Source organism: Mesoplodon densirostris, chromosome 6 (genome assembly GCF_025265405.1).
Source record: "Mesoplodon densirostris isolate mMesDen1 chromosome 6, mMesDen1 primary haplotype, whole genome shotgun sequence".
Lineage (NCBI taxonomy): Eukaryota > Metazoa > Chordata > Mammalia > Artiodactyla > Ziphiidae > Mesoplodon > Mesoplodon densirostris.
Genome location: NC_082666.1, coordinates 45,985,833 through 46,002,096, shown reverse-complemented (window position 1 = coordinate 46,002,096; position 16,264 = coordinate 45,985,833). Strand labels below are relative to the sequence as shown.

The following is a 16,264-nucleotide window of genomic DNA, read 5'->3' as shown; positions in this document are numbered from 1 at the left end:
AAATCCCATAACTGCTGGGTGGGTGACTCATGAACTGGAGAACACTTATACCACAGAAGTCCACGCACTGGAGTGAAGGTTCTGAGCCCCACGTCAGGCTTCCCAACCTGGGGGTCAGGCAATGGGAGGAAGAATTCCTAGAGAATCAGACTTTGAAGGCTAGTGGGGTTTGATTGCAGGACTTTGACAGGACTGGGGTAAAAAGAGACTCCACTCTTGGAGGGCACACACGAAGTAGTGTGCACATCAGGACTGAAGGGGAAGGAGTAGTGACCCCACAGGAGACTGAACCAGACCTACCAGCTAGTGTTGGAGGATCTCCTGCAGAGGCAGGGGGTGGCTGTGGCTCCCTGTGAGGACAAGGACACTGGCAGCAGAAGTTCTGGGAAATATTCCTTGGCATGAGCCCTCCCAGAGTCTCCAGTGCTGGGTCACCTCAGGCCAAACAACCAACAGGGAGGGAACTCAGTCCCACACATCAGCAGACAAGTGGATTAAAATTTTACTGAGCTCTGTCCACCAGAGCAACACCCAGGTCTACCCAACACCAATCCCTCCCATGAGGAAGCTTGCACAAGCCTCTTAGATAGCCTCATCCACCAGAGGCAAGAAGAATACTGCAACCTGTGGAACGAAACAATATTGCAACCTGTGGAACGAAAACCACATTCACAGAAAGATAGACAAAATGAAAAGGCAGAGGATTTTGTTACCAGATGAAGGAACAAGATAAAACCCCAGAAAAACAACTAAATGAAGTGGAGATAGGCAACCTTCCAGAAAAAGATTTCAGAACAATGACAGTGAAGATGATCCAGGATCTTGGAAAAAAAATGGAGGCAAAGGTTGAGAAGATGCAAGAAACGTTTAACAAAGACCTAGAAGAATTGAAGAACAAACAAACAGATGAACAATGAAATAACTGAAATGAAAAATACACCAGAAAGAATCAACAGCAGAATAACTGAGGCAGAAGAACAGATACATGACCTTGGAGATAGAATGGTGGAATTCACTGCTGTGGAACAGAATAAAGAAAAAAGAATGAAAAAAAAATGAAGACACCCTAAAAGACCTCTGGGACAATGTTAAAAGAACCAACATTTGCATTATAGGGGTCCCAGAAGGAGAAGAGAGAGAGAAAGGACCCAAGAAAATATTTGAAGAGATTAGAGTCGAAAACTTCCTTAACATGGTAAAGGAAATAGCCACCCAAGTCCAGGAAGCACAGAGTCCCAAGCAGGATAAACCCAAGGAGAAACACACCGAGACACACAGTAATTAAATTGACAAAAATTAAAGACAAAGAAAAATTATTAAAAGCAACAAGGGAAAAATGACAAATAACATACAAAGGAACTCCCATTAAGGTTAACAGCTGATTTCTCAGCAGAAACTCTACAAGCCAGAAGGGAGTGTCACGATATATTTAAAGTGATGAAAGGGAAGAACCTACAACCAAGATTACTCTAGCCGGCAAGCATCTCAATCAGATTCAATGGAGAAATCAAAAGCTTTACAGACAAGCAAAAGCTAAGAGAATTCAGCACCACCAAACCAACTCTACAACAATGCTAAAGAACTTCTCTAAGTGGAAAACACAAGAGAAGAAAAAGACCTACAAAAAACAAACCCACAACAATTAAGAAAACGGTAATAGGAACATACATATCGATAATTACCATAAATGTGAATGGATTAAATGCTCCAACCAAAAGACACAGGCTCGCTGAATGGATACAAAAAGAAGACCCATATATATGTTCTCTACAAGAGACCCACTTTAGGCCTAGGGATACATACAGACTGAAAGTGAGGGGGTGGAAAAAGATATTCCATGCAAATGGAAAAAGAAAGCTAGAGTAGCAATACTTATATCAGATAAAATAGACTTTAAAATAAAGAATGTTACAAGAGACAAGGAAAGACATGACATAATGATCAAAGGATCAATCCAAGAAGATATATCAATTATAAATATATATGAACCCAACATAGGAGCACCTCAATACATAAGGCAAATGCCAACAGCTATAAAAGATGAAATCGACAGTAGCACAAAAATATTGGGGGACTTTAACACCCCACTTACACCAACGGGCAGATCATCCAGACAAAAAATTAATAAGGAAACACAAGCTTTAAATGACACAACAGACCAGATAGATTTAATTGATATTTATAGGACATTCCATCTGAAAACAGTAGATTAACTTTCTTCTCAAGGGACCACGGCACATTTTCCAGGATAGATAACATCTTGGGTCACAAATCAAGCCTCGGTAAATTTAAGAAAATTGAAATCATAACAAGCATCTTTTCTGATCACAACGCTATGAGATTAGAAATAAATTACAGAGAAAAAAACACAAACACATGGAGGCTAAACAATATGTTACTAAATAACCAAGAGATCACTGAAGAAATCAAAGAGGAAATCAAAGAATACCTAGAGACAAATGACAATGAAAACACGACAATCCAAAACCTATGGGATGCAGCAAAAGCAGTTCTAAGAGGGAAATTTATAGCAATACAATCCTACCTCAAGAAACAAGAAAAATCTCAAACAAACAATCTAACCTTACAACTACAGGAACTAGAGAAAGAACAAACAAAACCCAAAGCCAGTAGAAGGAAAGAAACCATAAAGATCAGAGCAGAAATAAATGAAATAGAAACAAAGAAAACAACATCAAAGATCAATAAAACTAAAAGCTGGTTTTTTGAGAAGATTAAAAAAACTGATAAACCTTTAGCCAGACTCATCAAGAAAAAGAGGGAGAGGACTCAAATCAATAAAATTAGAAAAGAAAACGGAGAAGTTACAACAGACACAGCAGAAATACAAAGCAACCTAAGAGACTACTACAAGCAACTCTATGCCAATAAAATGGACAACCTGAAAGAGACAGACAAATTCTTAGAAAGGTATAACCTTCCAAGACTGAACCAGGAAGAAATAGAAAATATGAACAGACCAATCACAAGCAATGAAATTGACACTGTGAATAAAAATCTTCCAACAAAGAAAAGTCCAGGACCAGATGGCTTCACAGGTGAATTCTATCAAACATTTAGAGAAGAGCTAACACCCATCCTTCTCAAACTTTTCCAAAAAACTGCAGGGGGAAGAACATTCCCAAACTCGTTCTACGAGGCCACCATCACCCTGATACCAAAACCAGACAAAGATACTACAAAAAATGGAAATTACAGACCAATATCACTGATGAATACAGATGCAAAAATCCTCAACAAAATACTAGCAAACAGAATCCAACAACACATTAAAAAGATCATACACCATGATCAAGTGGGATTTTATCCCAGGGATGTAAGGATTCTTCAATTTATGCAAATCAATGTGATACACCATATTAACAAACTGAAGAAGAAAAATCATATGATCATCTCAATGGATATAGAAAAAGCTTCTGACAAAATTAAACACCCATATTTATGATAAAAACTCTCAAGCAAGTGGGCATAGAGAGTACCTACCTCAACATAATAAAGGCCATATAACACAAACCCACAGCAAACATCATTCTCAATCGTAAAAAACTGAAAGCATTTCCTCTAAGATCAGGAACAAGACAAGGATGTCCACTCTCCACTATTATTCAACATGGTTTTGCAAGTCCTAGCCACAGCAATCAGAGAAGAAAAAGAAATAAAAGAATACAAATTAGAAAAGAAAAAGTAAAACTGTTACTCTTTGCAGATGACATATTATACATAGATAATCCTAAAGATGCCACCAGAAAACTACTAGAGATAATCAATGAATTTGGTAAAGCTGCAGGATACAAAATTAATACACAGAAATCTCTTGCGTTCTTATACACTAATGACAAAAAATCTGAAAGAGAAATTAAGGAGACAATCCCATTTACCACTGCAACAAAAAGAATAAAATACCTAGGAATAAACCTTCCTAAGGAGACAAAAGACCTGTATGCAGAAAAGTATAAGACAATGATGAAAGAAATTAAAGATGGTACAAACAGATAGAGAAATATACCATGTTCTTGGATTGGAAGAATCAACATTGTGAAAATGACTATACTACCCAAAGCAATCTACAGATTCAATACAATCCCTATCAAGCTACCAATGGCATTTTTCACAGAACTAGAACAAAAAATTTCACAATGTGTATGGAAACACAAAAGACCCCAAATAGCCAAAGCAATCTTGAGAAAGAAAAACGGAGATGGAGAATTCAGGCTCCCTGACATCAGACTGTACTACAAAGCTATAGTAATCAAGACAGTATGGTACTGGCACAAAAACAGAAATATAGGGCCTCCCTGGTGGCGCAAGTGGTTGAGAGTCCGCCTGCCGATGCAGGGGATACGGGTTCGTGCCCCGGTCTGGGAGGATCCCATATGCCGCGGAGCGGCTGGGCCCGTGAGCCATGGCCGCTGAGCCTGCGCGTCCGGAGCCTGCGCGTCCGGAGCCTGTGCTCCGCGACGGGGGAGGCCACAACAGTGAGAGGCCCGCATACCGCAAAAAAAAAAAAAAAAAAAAAAAAAAAAAACAGAAATATAGATCCATGGAACAGGATAGAAAGCCCAGAGATAAACCCACGCACATATGGTCACCTTATCTTTGACAAAGGAGGCAAGAATATACAGTGGAGAAAAGACAGCCTCTTCAATAAGTGGTGCTGGGAAAACTGGACAGCTACATGTAAAAGAATGAAATTAGAAAGCTCCCTAACACCATACACAAAAATAAACTCAAAATGGATTACAGACCTAAATGTAAGGCCAGACACTATAAAACTCTTAGAGGAAAACATAGGCAGAACACTCTATGACATAAATCACAGAAGATCCTTTTTGACCCACCTCCTAAAGAAATGGAAATAAAAACAAAAATAAACAAACAGGACCTAATGAAACTTAAAAGCTTTTGCATAGCAAAGGAAACCATAAACAAGAAGAAAAGACAACCCTCAGAATGGCAGAAAATATTTGCAAACGAAGCAGCTGGCAGAGAATTAATCTCCAAAATATACAAGCAGCTCATGCAGCTCAATATCCAAAAAACAAACAACCCAATGCAAAAATGGGTGTAAGACCTAAATAGACATTTCTCCAAAGAAGATATACAGATTGTCAACAAGCACATGAAAGGATGCTCAACATCACTAATTATTAGAGAAATGCAAATCAAAACCACAATGAGGTATCACTACACACCAGTCAGAACGGCCATCATCAAAAAATCTACAAACAATAAATGCTGGAGAGGGTGTGGAGAAAAGTGAACCCTCTTGCACTGTGGGTGGGAATGTAAGTTGATACAGCCACTATGGAGGTTTCTTAAAAACCTAAAAATAGAACTACCATATGACCCAGCAATCCCACTACTGGGCATACACCCTGAGAAAACCATAATTCAAAAAGAGTCACGTACCACAATGTTCACTGTAGCACTATTTACAATAGCCAGGACATGGAAGCAACCTAAGTGTCCATCAGCAGATGAATGGATAAAGAAGATGTGGCACATATATGCAATGAGATACTACTCAGCCATAAAAAGAAACAAAATTGCGTTATTTGTAGTGAGGTGGATGGACCTAGAGTCTGTCATACAGAGTGAAGTAAGTCAGAAAGAGCTACAACTACTGAGCCCGCATGCCACAGCTACTGAAGCCCGCACTCCTAGAGCCCGTGCTCCGCAACAAGAGAAGCCACCGCGATGAGAAGCCCACGCACCTCAACAAAGAGTAGCCCCTCCTCGCCGCAACTAGAGAAAGCCTGTGTGCAGCAACGAAGACCCAACGCAGCCAAAAATAAATAAAATTAAACTTTTTAAAAATAAATTTATTTTATTCTATTTTATTTATTTGGATGCTGTGGGTCTTCGTTGCTGAACGCGGGCTTTCCCTAGTTGCAGCAAGCGGGGTCTACTCGTCGTTGCAGTGCGTGGGCTTCTCATCGCAGTGGCTTCTCTTGTTGCGGAGCACGGGCTCTAGGAGTGCGGCTTCAGTAGCTGTGGCACCCGGGCTCAGCAGCTGTAGCTCGCAGGCTCTAGAGCGCAGGCTCAGTAGTTGGGGCGCATGGGCTTAGTTGCTCCGCGGCATGTGGGATCTTCCAGGACCAGGGCTTGAACCCGTGTCCGCTGTATTGGCAGGTGGATTTTTAACCACTGCACCACAACAAAGGGAAGTCCCAAAATTATACCTTAAAAAAAAGAAAAAAAAGAAAAGAAAAGCAGTTGTTGGTTACCAAGGATTTCCTTTAAAAAACAAAAAGTACAACTAGAGAGAAGCCCGCACGCCACAACAAAAGATCCTGCATGCCTGAACGAAGATCCTGTGTGCTGCAACTAAGACCCAATGCAGCCAAATAAATAAATACATAAATAAACATTAGAAACAAACAAACAAAAGGCATCATATGGTAAAACACTTTACTATGGGTCAAGTCCAACACAGGAGACTTAATAACTTTTTGGTCAGAGCTTCAAGTTTTAAATTATTCATAGAAAGGGCCTTTCTCAGCTCATCTGAAAACAACCAATAGGTTTCCTCAAAATTACATAATCCAAACACTTCATTCATGCACGTCAGTAAATGAATCAAAAGATTTCAGATCAACCATTCTTTCAGAGTACACTGCCATGGCTTAATGTACTGAGTATATGAACAGCCTGCCTCCTCCCGATCACAAGCATCTCTATCCGCCTTATTCTGTCTTACCTCTACCACGAGCTCTCTTGCCACGGTCTGAAGGCTTGTCCCCTTGATTGCAATCAATTCCATTCTCTTCACCTCTAACTAAGGAAGAAAAGAGCACCCCTTACACATAATCAAACCAACAGCTATTAAAGACAAGGACAGGGCTTCCCTGGTGTCGCAGTGGTTGACAGTCCGCCTGCCGATGCAGGGGACATGGGTTCGTGCCCCGGTCCGGGAAGATCCCACATGCCGCGGAGTGGCTAGGCCCGTGAACCATGGCCGCTGGGCCTGCGCATCCGGAGCCTGTGCTCTGCAATGGGAGAGGCCACAGCAGTGAGAGGCCCGTGTAATGCAAAAAAAATAAAAATAAAAATAAAAAAAAAAATAAAGACAAGGACAAAAAGACTCCCTCCACCCCTCAACACAAAAAGGCTTTTTTAAAAAAAGGTTAAAATTTAACCAAAGGGTTGGGAAAACAAGAAAAACCAAACCAGCATGGCTCAAAAACTGAATGACAGCACAACTTGCTTAATTCATAGGTGAAAATTCTAGAAGAAATTATAACGACATACCACTTTTATTTTCTGTTTTGATGTGCCCTCCTGTAAAGTAAGTTTACTTCCAAAAAAAAATACCTTTGTTATGTAACCATACACAACAAAATTTGCTCATTGGTTAAGTTCAAAGCCTGGAAAGGCATAGACTAGCAAACTGCAATACCAAGGAAACACTGAATTCTTGAGGAAATCATTGTTAGAGAAAGGTTTTTCCAGGTTACTGTCCAGAAGATTCCAACACAGTCTTTTCTTCTCCTTATTCCTATATTGGCATTAATGACTCTATATAATACAGAAATTTTATGAACAATATTGGCACAGTTTGCTCCCCTCATCTCTTTTATGGCTTAAGTATGTGAGTTGTCAATGAGGCCTTCCTTGGTCAGTCTCTTTAAATTTGTCAAACCCGTACCTACAATTCCCATCTCTCTGCCTTTGTTTTTCCCCAGAGCATAATTTTCTACATAATGCCATTAAAATATTACAATATTAATATGAAATGTTACTTTTCTTTTTTATTGTTACATCTCACTCTACCTCCCTTAAAAGATGTTTTAGAAGGGCAAAGGTTTCTGTTTTCTTCATTGCTGTATGACTTGAAGACTATCCACTACACTGTAGATACTCAATAAACATCTGTGGCATATATAAACTAGCAAAAGTCTATAAAGGAACATGTTAAATATTTATCATAATTTAGCCACTTTGGTACGTCTGCATAGGAGGTAGTGTTGTTTTGGGTGAATGATGCCAAAACCTGAGTCAAATGGAGAGAACTGAGAAAAACCTTTCCTATTCAACAACTTTCCTCTTAATCTAAACCTTGCATATATCATGAGTATCCATAAGTGGGGAAGAATAAACAGCTTTAGCTATCAGCCAACAAAAAAACCTTCTTTAAAATTAGATGATGTGGACTTCCCTGGTGGCACAGTGGTTGAGAATCTGCCTGCCAATGCAGGGGACACGGGTTTGAGCCCTGGCTTGGGAAGATCCCACATGCCACGGAGCAACTAGGCCCGTGAGCCACAACTACTGAGTCTGCGCGTCTGGAGCCTATGCTCCGCAACAAGAGAGGCCGTGATAGTGAGAGGCCTGCGCACCGTGATGAAGAGTGGCCCCCGCTTGCTGCAACTAGAGAAAGCCCTCACACAGAAACGAAGACCCAACACAGCCAAAAAAAAAAAATTAATTAATTAATTAATTAATTTTAAAAAAAGAAAGAAAGAAAGAAATCCAGGACACCAGTGGCTAGAGACAGAGCAGGTGCTTTATTAAAAAAAAAAATTAGATGATGCACTTGATTCATAACAGAAGGTGGTCTTAAGACACAACACAAATACCTACAGCCTAGGTCAGTGCTAATATGAAACTGTATCAGTTAGGGTTCTAATAAACTACTCAGTTGTAGCTCATTACTAACTTAACTATACTAACAAATATTGCATTGAGGAAGTGGATTTATGGGCATTCATTGGATCATTCTGTCAGCTTTTTAACATGCATGAAAATTTTCATAAAACAAAAGGTGAGGAGAAAGGTCTGTACTTACACTCTCTCCCACGATTGCCACCTTTTACTTTCCGGTTGTTGCTTCCACGTCCACGGCTCACCTCTCTCTCACTTCTCTTCTCTCTATTCTCTTTGTTTTCTGAACTTTCTTTTCCAAAATTCTTCTTCTTCCCTCCTACAGTCTCCCATGAAGTCTATCGAAAATAAGAGCATTTATTCAGAGTTATCACTCAAAGTGTGGACAATCATCAAGAGTGTGTGCATTTATCTTTCAGACCTAATTACCCATGCCTTACAGCTTGCATGCCTACCATTTTAATTCTTCTCCATAAACGTACTGTACTCTCTGATGATAATGACAGCAAATCTCTTGTTAGGTTCCTGTTGCTACAGAGAGCACAAAAGATTACAGCAACTAGTTGAATTGACAACATACTGTATGTTGTCCCACCACAGAGCCTTTTCCTATGCTGATAAGCATAAAGTAAATGTTATTTCCCCAAGCTCCCACTCTATGCCATCCCCACCTACCTCAGTAGTAGCCATGGCTACTGCAGACAACAACAAGGTAAGAAACAAGGCAAACACAATGAAAGAAAAGATGGACCACGGAATAATCTTAAACAAACCAGGGTTTCAAAGGACTTCCCCTCTGCCTCTCCATTTTCCCTATAGCCTTCTCACCTCCGAACAGGCAAATGCCTTTTGTGTCTGTATTCAGGCCCTAATTTGCTAGTTTCTGACCTTTTAAGAAAACAACATGCCAGATCTAGCCCCAACTGTGTGATTTCTGGGTTCAAGAGGTAACCAAAGGGCCTCCCTGGTGGCACAATGGTTAAGAATCTGCCTGCCAATGCAGGAGACACAGGTTCGAGCCCTTGTCTTGGAAGATCCCACATGCTGCAGAGCAACTAAGCCTGTGTGCCACAACTACTGAGACTGCACTCTAGAGTCAGTAAGCCACAACTACTGAGCCTGTGTGCCACAACTACTGAAGTTCATGCTCCTAGAGCCCATGTTCCGCAATGAGAAGCCACCGCAACGAGAAGCCCGTGCACCGCGACGAAGAGTAGACCCTGCTCACTGCTACTAGAGAAAAGTCCGAGCACAGGAACAAAGACCCAATGCAGCCATAAACAAACAAACAAACAAATAAATAAATCTTATATTTTTAAAAAAAGAGGTAACCAAAGAGATCTTTATGTAACTTTCAGACTAGAACCACCTCCTTTGGGTTCAGTCAAATAAGGAGAGGAAGTTGAAAGTCTCTATTGAGATAGAATTGGCTGTTCATTTAAAACTTAAAAAGATTCACCCAGCCACCAAAGAAAAGGAGTGATGAATCTGTGGGAGCTAAAGGAAAGGCAATGGGAAACAGTATTCAAGCCTATCTCTACCATATAAAAGAAAATATGCCCTCCAATTAATGATTTGGAAATATTTCATTTATTCAGTGATTATTTTTAAAATAAGAAGGCAGTTAAGCCCTTCATTTCATATTAAAAATAAGGGAGAACTATTCTACACTGCATCCATTAGCAATGAGCTGAACACCCCCCATAGTTTATAAAACCCAGCAAATACATGCCCAAGTGTCAGCAAACAAAAACTCTTCAAAATTTTATTTCCTCACTTAACATGATATATTTTCCCAACAAACTCACATATTTGGTAGTTCATCATGTTGGACCAGTGTTATCTTGCATAGAATTTTACCCACAAATACTGCTATACTCAAATAATGAAATATTTTCCCAATTATCATTAATTTTTATAATTACAAGTTTTATTTTGCTTGTTTCCTATTAAATAAAAATATACTCATTTCAGTTTTGAGCTTGTCACAGTAGTTCATTTTAATACAGCCTGTGCCTAAAAAAACCTACCCCTAAAAATGAGAACTTGATTAAACCTAAACAATGATAAGGAAAGCACTTTTTGATGTGTTCATCTTTATACCCCACTTAGGTGAATCATTATTTGTTTTAATCTGCTCTGAATTGGTTTCCTCAATGAAAAAATACAAATGAAATACTGTGTAATTTCCAGGTAGAAATCAAAAGATTAGGGCTGACACCTGCCTCTGGTGTGGCTTTAGCTGCATCCTTCCTAAAATAAAAGGGAGGAGCTTTAGTGTGCATGCGCATTCCTCAAACTTTACTAAGCTTAAAAAAAATTTTTTTCTTATCTTATATATCTGTCAGACTATCATGAAAATGTGTCTGTAGAATATTCACACATAAGCAAATAGAGATACCAGCAAATCCTGGTTTTCTGTTAGTCTAGAGATATAAGGAGTGGTAAAAGGTAACAACTGAGATGAAGAAACATGAGCTGTGGAGCCAAGAGAAGTTTTTCAGGTGGTGAAAATGTCCACAGGCCCAGAGAATTTTGGCAACTGTGTAAGGCTGGAGTAGATGACCAAGTTCTCTTTCAAGTCTCCAGATTCTACAACTTCATGAAGAAAACATACATAACAAAAACAGTCATTTCAGGTTAGTGTTCTTTCTGGACTTAAAACATATATGGAATGGCACCCATAATCCCCCTCTACCACCACCCCCGAATAAGGTGAAGTTGAAAATGCAATATGGAACTGGAGAGAAGTCTTAACATTGCAAATCAATTAATAATACTTACCGTGTCTGAATTCCCTTCCAGCAATATATTGATAGCTTTGTTGACATCTCCATTACAGTCATGCAGAGCCACTATGCATTCATCCTGATTTTTTCCTGTCACTTCCATAAGCTGTTGGAGTTATAAGACAATGATTAGGGAAACACAAGAATGGCACTTGATATTAATTCTAAGATTCTACTATATAAAGACAGAGATTATGCAATCCTTCCACATGAAGATGGCCTTTTCAAGACTCTGAGATTACAATCCAAGATCAGGTTTACCTGTTTTGGGGGCTACTCCATGTCTTTCGACCAATACTGGTAAAGTCAAGCTATAAATCAACCCTCCTCCAAGCTGACGAAGTATCAATTCTTAATCGGCAGCACATACATGCATACCAACATTCTCAGAATACTCAGGATGAGCTATGTGACTGCTCCAACTAATTCAATGGCCTGGGACTCCCAAATTTCTGAGCTACTCAAATAGTAAGTGGAACTATATGTTTCCCAAAGACCAAGCATGAGTATGTGGCCACAATTAGCCAAACATCCAGTCCAACTGTTTGCACTGTCCAACAGTCCAGTTGACTCTGTCAATGTTCTGTACATGGGCTATCACTGCTTGGATTAGAACACTGCACATACAAAATAATTTTTAACACCCTAAAGTCTCAGAAGTAGAATTTGGCAAAGCAATCTACAGGTTCAATGAAATCCCTATCAAATTACCAATGGCATTTTTTTACAGAACTACAACAAAAAATCTTAAAATTTGTATGGAGATGCAAAAGACCCTGAACAGCCGAAGCAACCTTGAGAAAGAAAAACAGAGATAGAGGAATCAGGCTCCCTGACTTCAGACAATACTACAAAGCTACAGTAATCAAGACAGTATGGTAATGGCACAAAAACAGAAATATAGATCAATGGAACAGGATAGAAAGCCCAGAGATAAACCCACACACATATGGTCACCTTATCTTTGACAAAGGAGGCAAGCATATACAACGGAGAAAAGGCAGCCTCTTCAATAAGTGGTGCTGGGAAAACTGGACAGCTACATGTAAAAGAATGAAATTAGAACACTTCCTAACATCATACACAAAAATAAACTCAAGGGGCTTCCCTGGTGGCGCAGTGGTTGAGAGTCCGCCTGCCGATGCAGGGGACATGGGTTCGTGCCCCGGTGCGGGAAGATCCCACATGCCGCAGAGTGGCTAGGACCGTGAGCCATGGCCCCTGAGCCTGCGCTCCGCAACGGGAGAGACCACAACAGTGAGAGGCCCGTGTACCGCAAAAAAAAAAAAAAAAAAAAAAAAAAAAAACCTCAAAATGGATTAAAGACCTAAATGTAAGACTGGGCACTATAAAACTCTTACAGGAAAACATAGGCAGAACACTCTTTGACATAAATCACAGCAAGATCTTTTTTGACCCACCTCCTAGAGTAATGGAAATAATAACAAAAATAAACAATGGGACCTAATGAAACTTAAAAGATTCTGCACAGCAAAGGAAACCATAAACAAGACGAAAAGACAACCCTCGGAATGGGAGAAAATATTTGCAAATGAATCAACGGACAAAGGATTAATCTCCAAAATATATAAATAGCTCATGCAGCTCAATATTAAAAAAACAAACAACCCAATCCAAAAATGGGCAGAAGACCTAAATAGACATTTCTGCAAAGAAGACATACAGATGGTCAAGAGGCACATGAAACGCTGCTCAATAACACTAATCATTAGAGAAATGCAAGTCAAAACTACAATGAGGTATCACCTCACACCAGTTAGAATGGGCATCATCAGAAAATCTACAAACAACAAATGCTGGAGAGGGTGTGGAGAAAAGTGAACCCTCTTGCACTGTTGGTGGGAATGTAAATTGAGACAGCCACTATGGAGAACAGTATGGAGGTTCCTTAAAGAACTAAAAGTAGAATTACCATATGACCCAGCAATCCCAATACTGGCCATATACCCAGAGAAAACCATAATTCAAAAAGACACATGCACCCCAATGTTCACTGCAGCACTATTTACAAGAGCCAGCTCATGGAAGTAACCTAAATGCTCATCGACAGACGAATGGATAAAGAAGATGTGGTACATATATACAATGGAATATTACTCAGCCATAAAAAGGAATGAAATTGGGTCATTTGCAGAGACATGGATGGACCTAGAGAGTGTCATACAGAGTGAAGTAAGTCAGAAAGAGAAAAACAAATATTGTATATTAACGCATATATGTGGAATCTAGAAAAATGGTACAGATGAACTGGTTTGCAAGGCAGAAATAGTGACACAGATGTAGAGAACAAACATATGGACACCAAAGGGGGAAAGCAGGGCTAATAGTGGTGGGATGAACTGGGAGATGGGGATTGACATATATACACTAATATGTATAAAACAGGTAACTAATAAGAACCTGCTGTATAAATAAATAAATAAGAAAAAAAATAGAATTTGGCAGCTATCACAAAACTCACTCCTGGACATACTATTTTCTCAAGTAGCCTCAACAGGGTACTATGTTTGAAATCAAAGAAATCACATTAGTGCATTCCCTTTAACAAGGGATAATTAAGCTATTTAATATTTTCAACACAAGGAACAATCACAGATTAGGCACAATATAGGTTTCTCAATTATCAGTGAACAAATGTATGATTTAAATATCTGCTGTGTTTTAAGTACCTTTAACTATTTTAGTATGTATCAGCTTCAGCTCAAAACAGTTTGACCCCCAACATCTGAAGCGATTTCTCTGTGGTCACAAAACAATTAGCCTATCGGGAAGCCAGGTCTCTTAGTCTCATAAATACAGCTCTTTACACCACATCATTCCATCTGATTTCCTCCCTGTGTTACCCAGCAAGGTTCTATACATTCTACAGCTTTCCCATGCTTCAGTCTTTGGATGTCTACTAATAAGGTCAGATTTTTATCAACGATCTGTAGGTCAATACCTGTCACATGCAGTTGTTAAGATGCACAGTAGGGACTTCCCTGGTGGCGCAGTGGTTAAAAATCCACCTGCCAATGGAGGGGACACAGGTTCGAGCCCTGGTCCAGGAAGATCCCACATGCCGTGGAGCAACTAAGCACACAAGCCACAACTACTGAGCCTGCATGCCACAACTACTGAAGCCCGCGCACCTAGAGCCTGTGCTCCGCAACAAGAGAAGCCACCGCGATGAGAAGCCCAGGCACTGCAACAAAGGATAGCCCCCACTCGCTGCAACTAGAGAAAGCCCACGCACAACAACCAAGACCCAATGCAGCCAAATAAATAAATAAATAAATATTTTTTAAAAAAAAGATTTATAATAACTGTCAAAACTCCCCCAGTGATTGGATTAGTAAGAGAGAGAACCATCGTTAAAACTTAAAGCTCTGGGGCTTCCCTGGTGGCGCAGTGGTTGAGAGTCCGCCTGCCGATGCAGGGGACGCGGGTTCGTGCCCCGGTCCGGGAAGATCCCACGTGCCGCAGAACGGCTGGGCCCGTGAGCTATGGCAACTAAAGCTCTGAACTCCTGTACCAGTGCGCTTTTTTGTGTATCTGCTATGCTACTCAGATAAAAGGTGATATAATACGTAGAAGTATGTCTCATACAATTCATAAATCTCATTCCAGCGAGTAAGTTCTATGATTTTTAATAAATAATTTTTGTGGCTTTCCAAAAATATCACCATTAAGTCTAATGACAGCAACTATAAGCAAGAACAAAGAGTTTACATACTAAAGGGCTAAAATAAAGAGTTCACCAAGGGACTTTCACTCCAAGGAATTATTGGTAGACCTCTACCAAGGTAAAGGTTATTGCTTGGTTTCTAGAATCTTGAAGGGAAAAGAAGTCTTATCAGGAAAGAAGAATGTGAAATTAAAATAATGTTATATCAGTGAAGTTCTAAGTGAAGACATCACCCTAAAATTTAATTTTGTAACTTTTCCAATCTATGTTTGGGATCACCACGATATGTGAAAAGGCAAATCAGCTCTTCCGTAACACTGAACAAAATTTTCTGAGAACCTGCCATATACTAAATATACTTTCTATGCACAGGTATATACAATGCCATTGTACTTTCACAAACGCTCATTGTTCACATGTAACACTAGTAACTCAGAAAGGTTCTACTGCCAAAAATCCTTCACTCTAGCCACCAATACAGGTATTTTGATTTTGAATCACAAGTTCAAAATCCAATTATTTACAACTAAGCAAGAAGCACAGTTTAAAATAAGAATCTCGGGCTTCCCTGGTGGCGTAGTGGTTGCGAGTCCGCCTGCCGATGCAGGGGACACAGGTTCGTGCCCTGGTCCGGGAGGATCCCACATGCCGTGGAGCGGCTGGGCCCGTGAGCCATGGCCGCTGAGCCTGCGCGTCTGGAGCCTGTGCTCCGCAGCACGAGGGGCCACAGCAGTGAGAGGCCCGCATATAGCAAGGAAAGAAAAGAAAAAAAGAAGAAAAAAAATAAAATAAAATAAGAATCTCTAGTGAAATTATCTTTTTAAGCACAGTAAGAATAGATTACAAAAATGACAGTATCCTTTGCCAGAAACATACCTGTTTAACTTTAGCTTCAAACTCTGAATCATTTTTATCAAAGATCACTTGAGCAAGACGCATCTGTTCAGCTGTTGCCTGGAAAAGCACATACAACTGTTCAAGATTGGAGCACCAAAAATACAAGTTAGATGCCAAAATCTAGTATAAACAGATAAAAACTCTCAATCACTGTGGTAACAGAAATACTGATTAACTAAAAAAAAGGACTCTGAATTTAGACCTCCTAAATGTATAGTGTACTCCCAAAAGGTGAATAAGCACCAAATTAAATAGCATAAAGGTC

General features: G+C 39.8%; 1 protein-coding gene across 2 annotated transcripts in view; it reads right to left on the bottom strand.

The window, feature by feature from the left end:
• Positions 1-16,264, bottom strand: part of UBAP2 (ubiquitin associated protein 2) — a 129,168-nt gene that overhangs the window by 54,923 nt on the left and 57,981 nt on the right. For both annotated transcript variants that reach the window (XM_060101809.1, XM_060101810.1), the window contains exons 3-6: positions 15,979-16,056; positions 11,410-11,520; positions 8,810-8,963; positions 6,722-6,799 (exon numbers count right to left, since the gene is read on the bottom strand). In XM_060101809.1, coding sequence (XP_059957792.1) covers positions 6,722-6,799; positions 8,810-8,963; positions 11,410-11,520; positions 15,979-16,056 — 421 coding nt within the window. The remainder of the gene's footprint in view (positions 1-6,721; positions 6,800-8,809; positions 8,964-11,409; positions 11,521-15,978; positions 16,057-16,264) is intronic.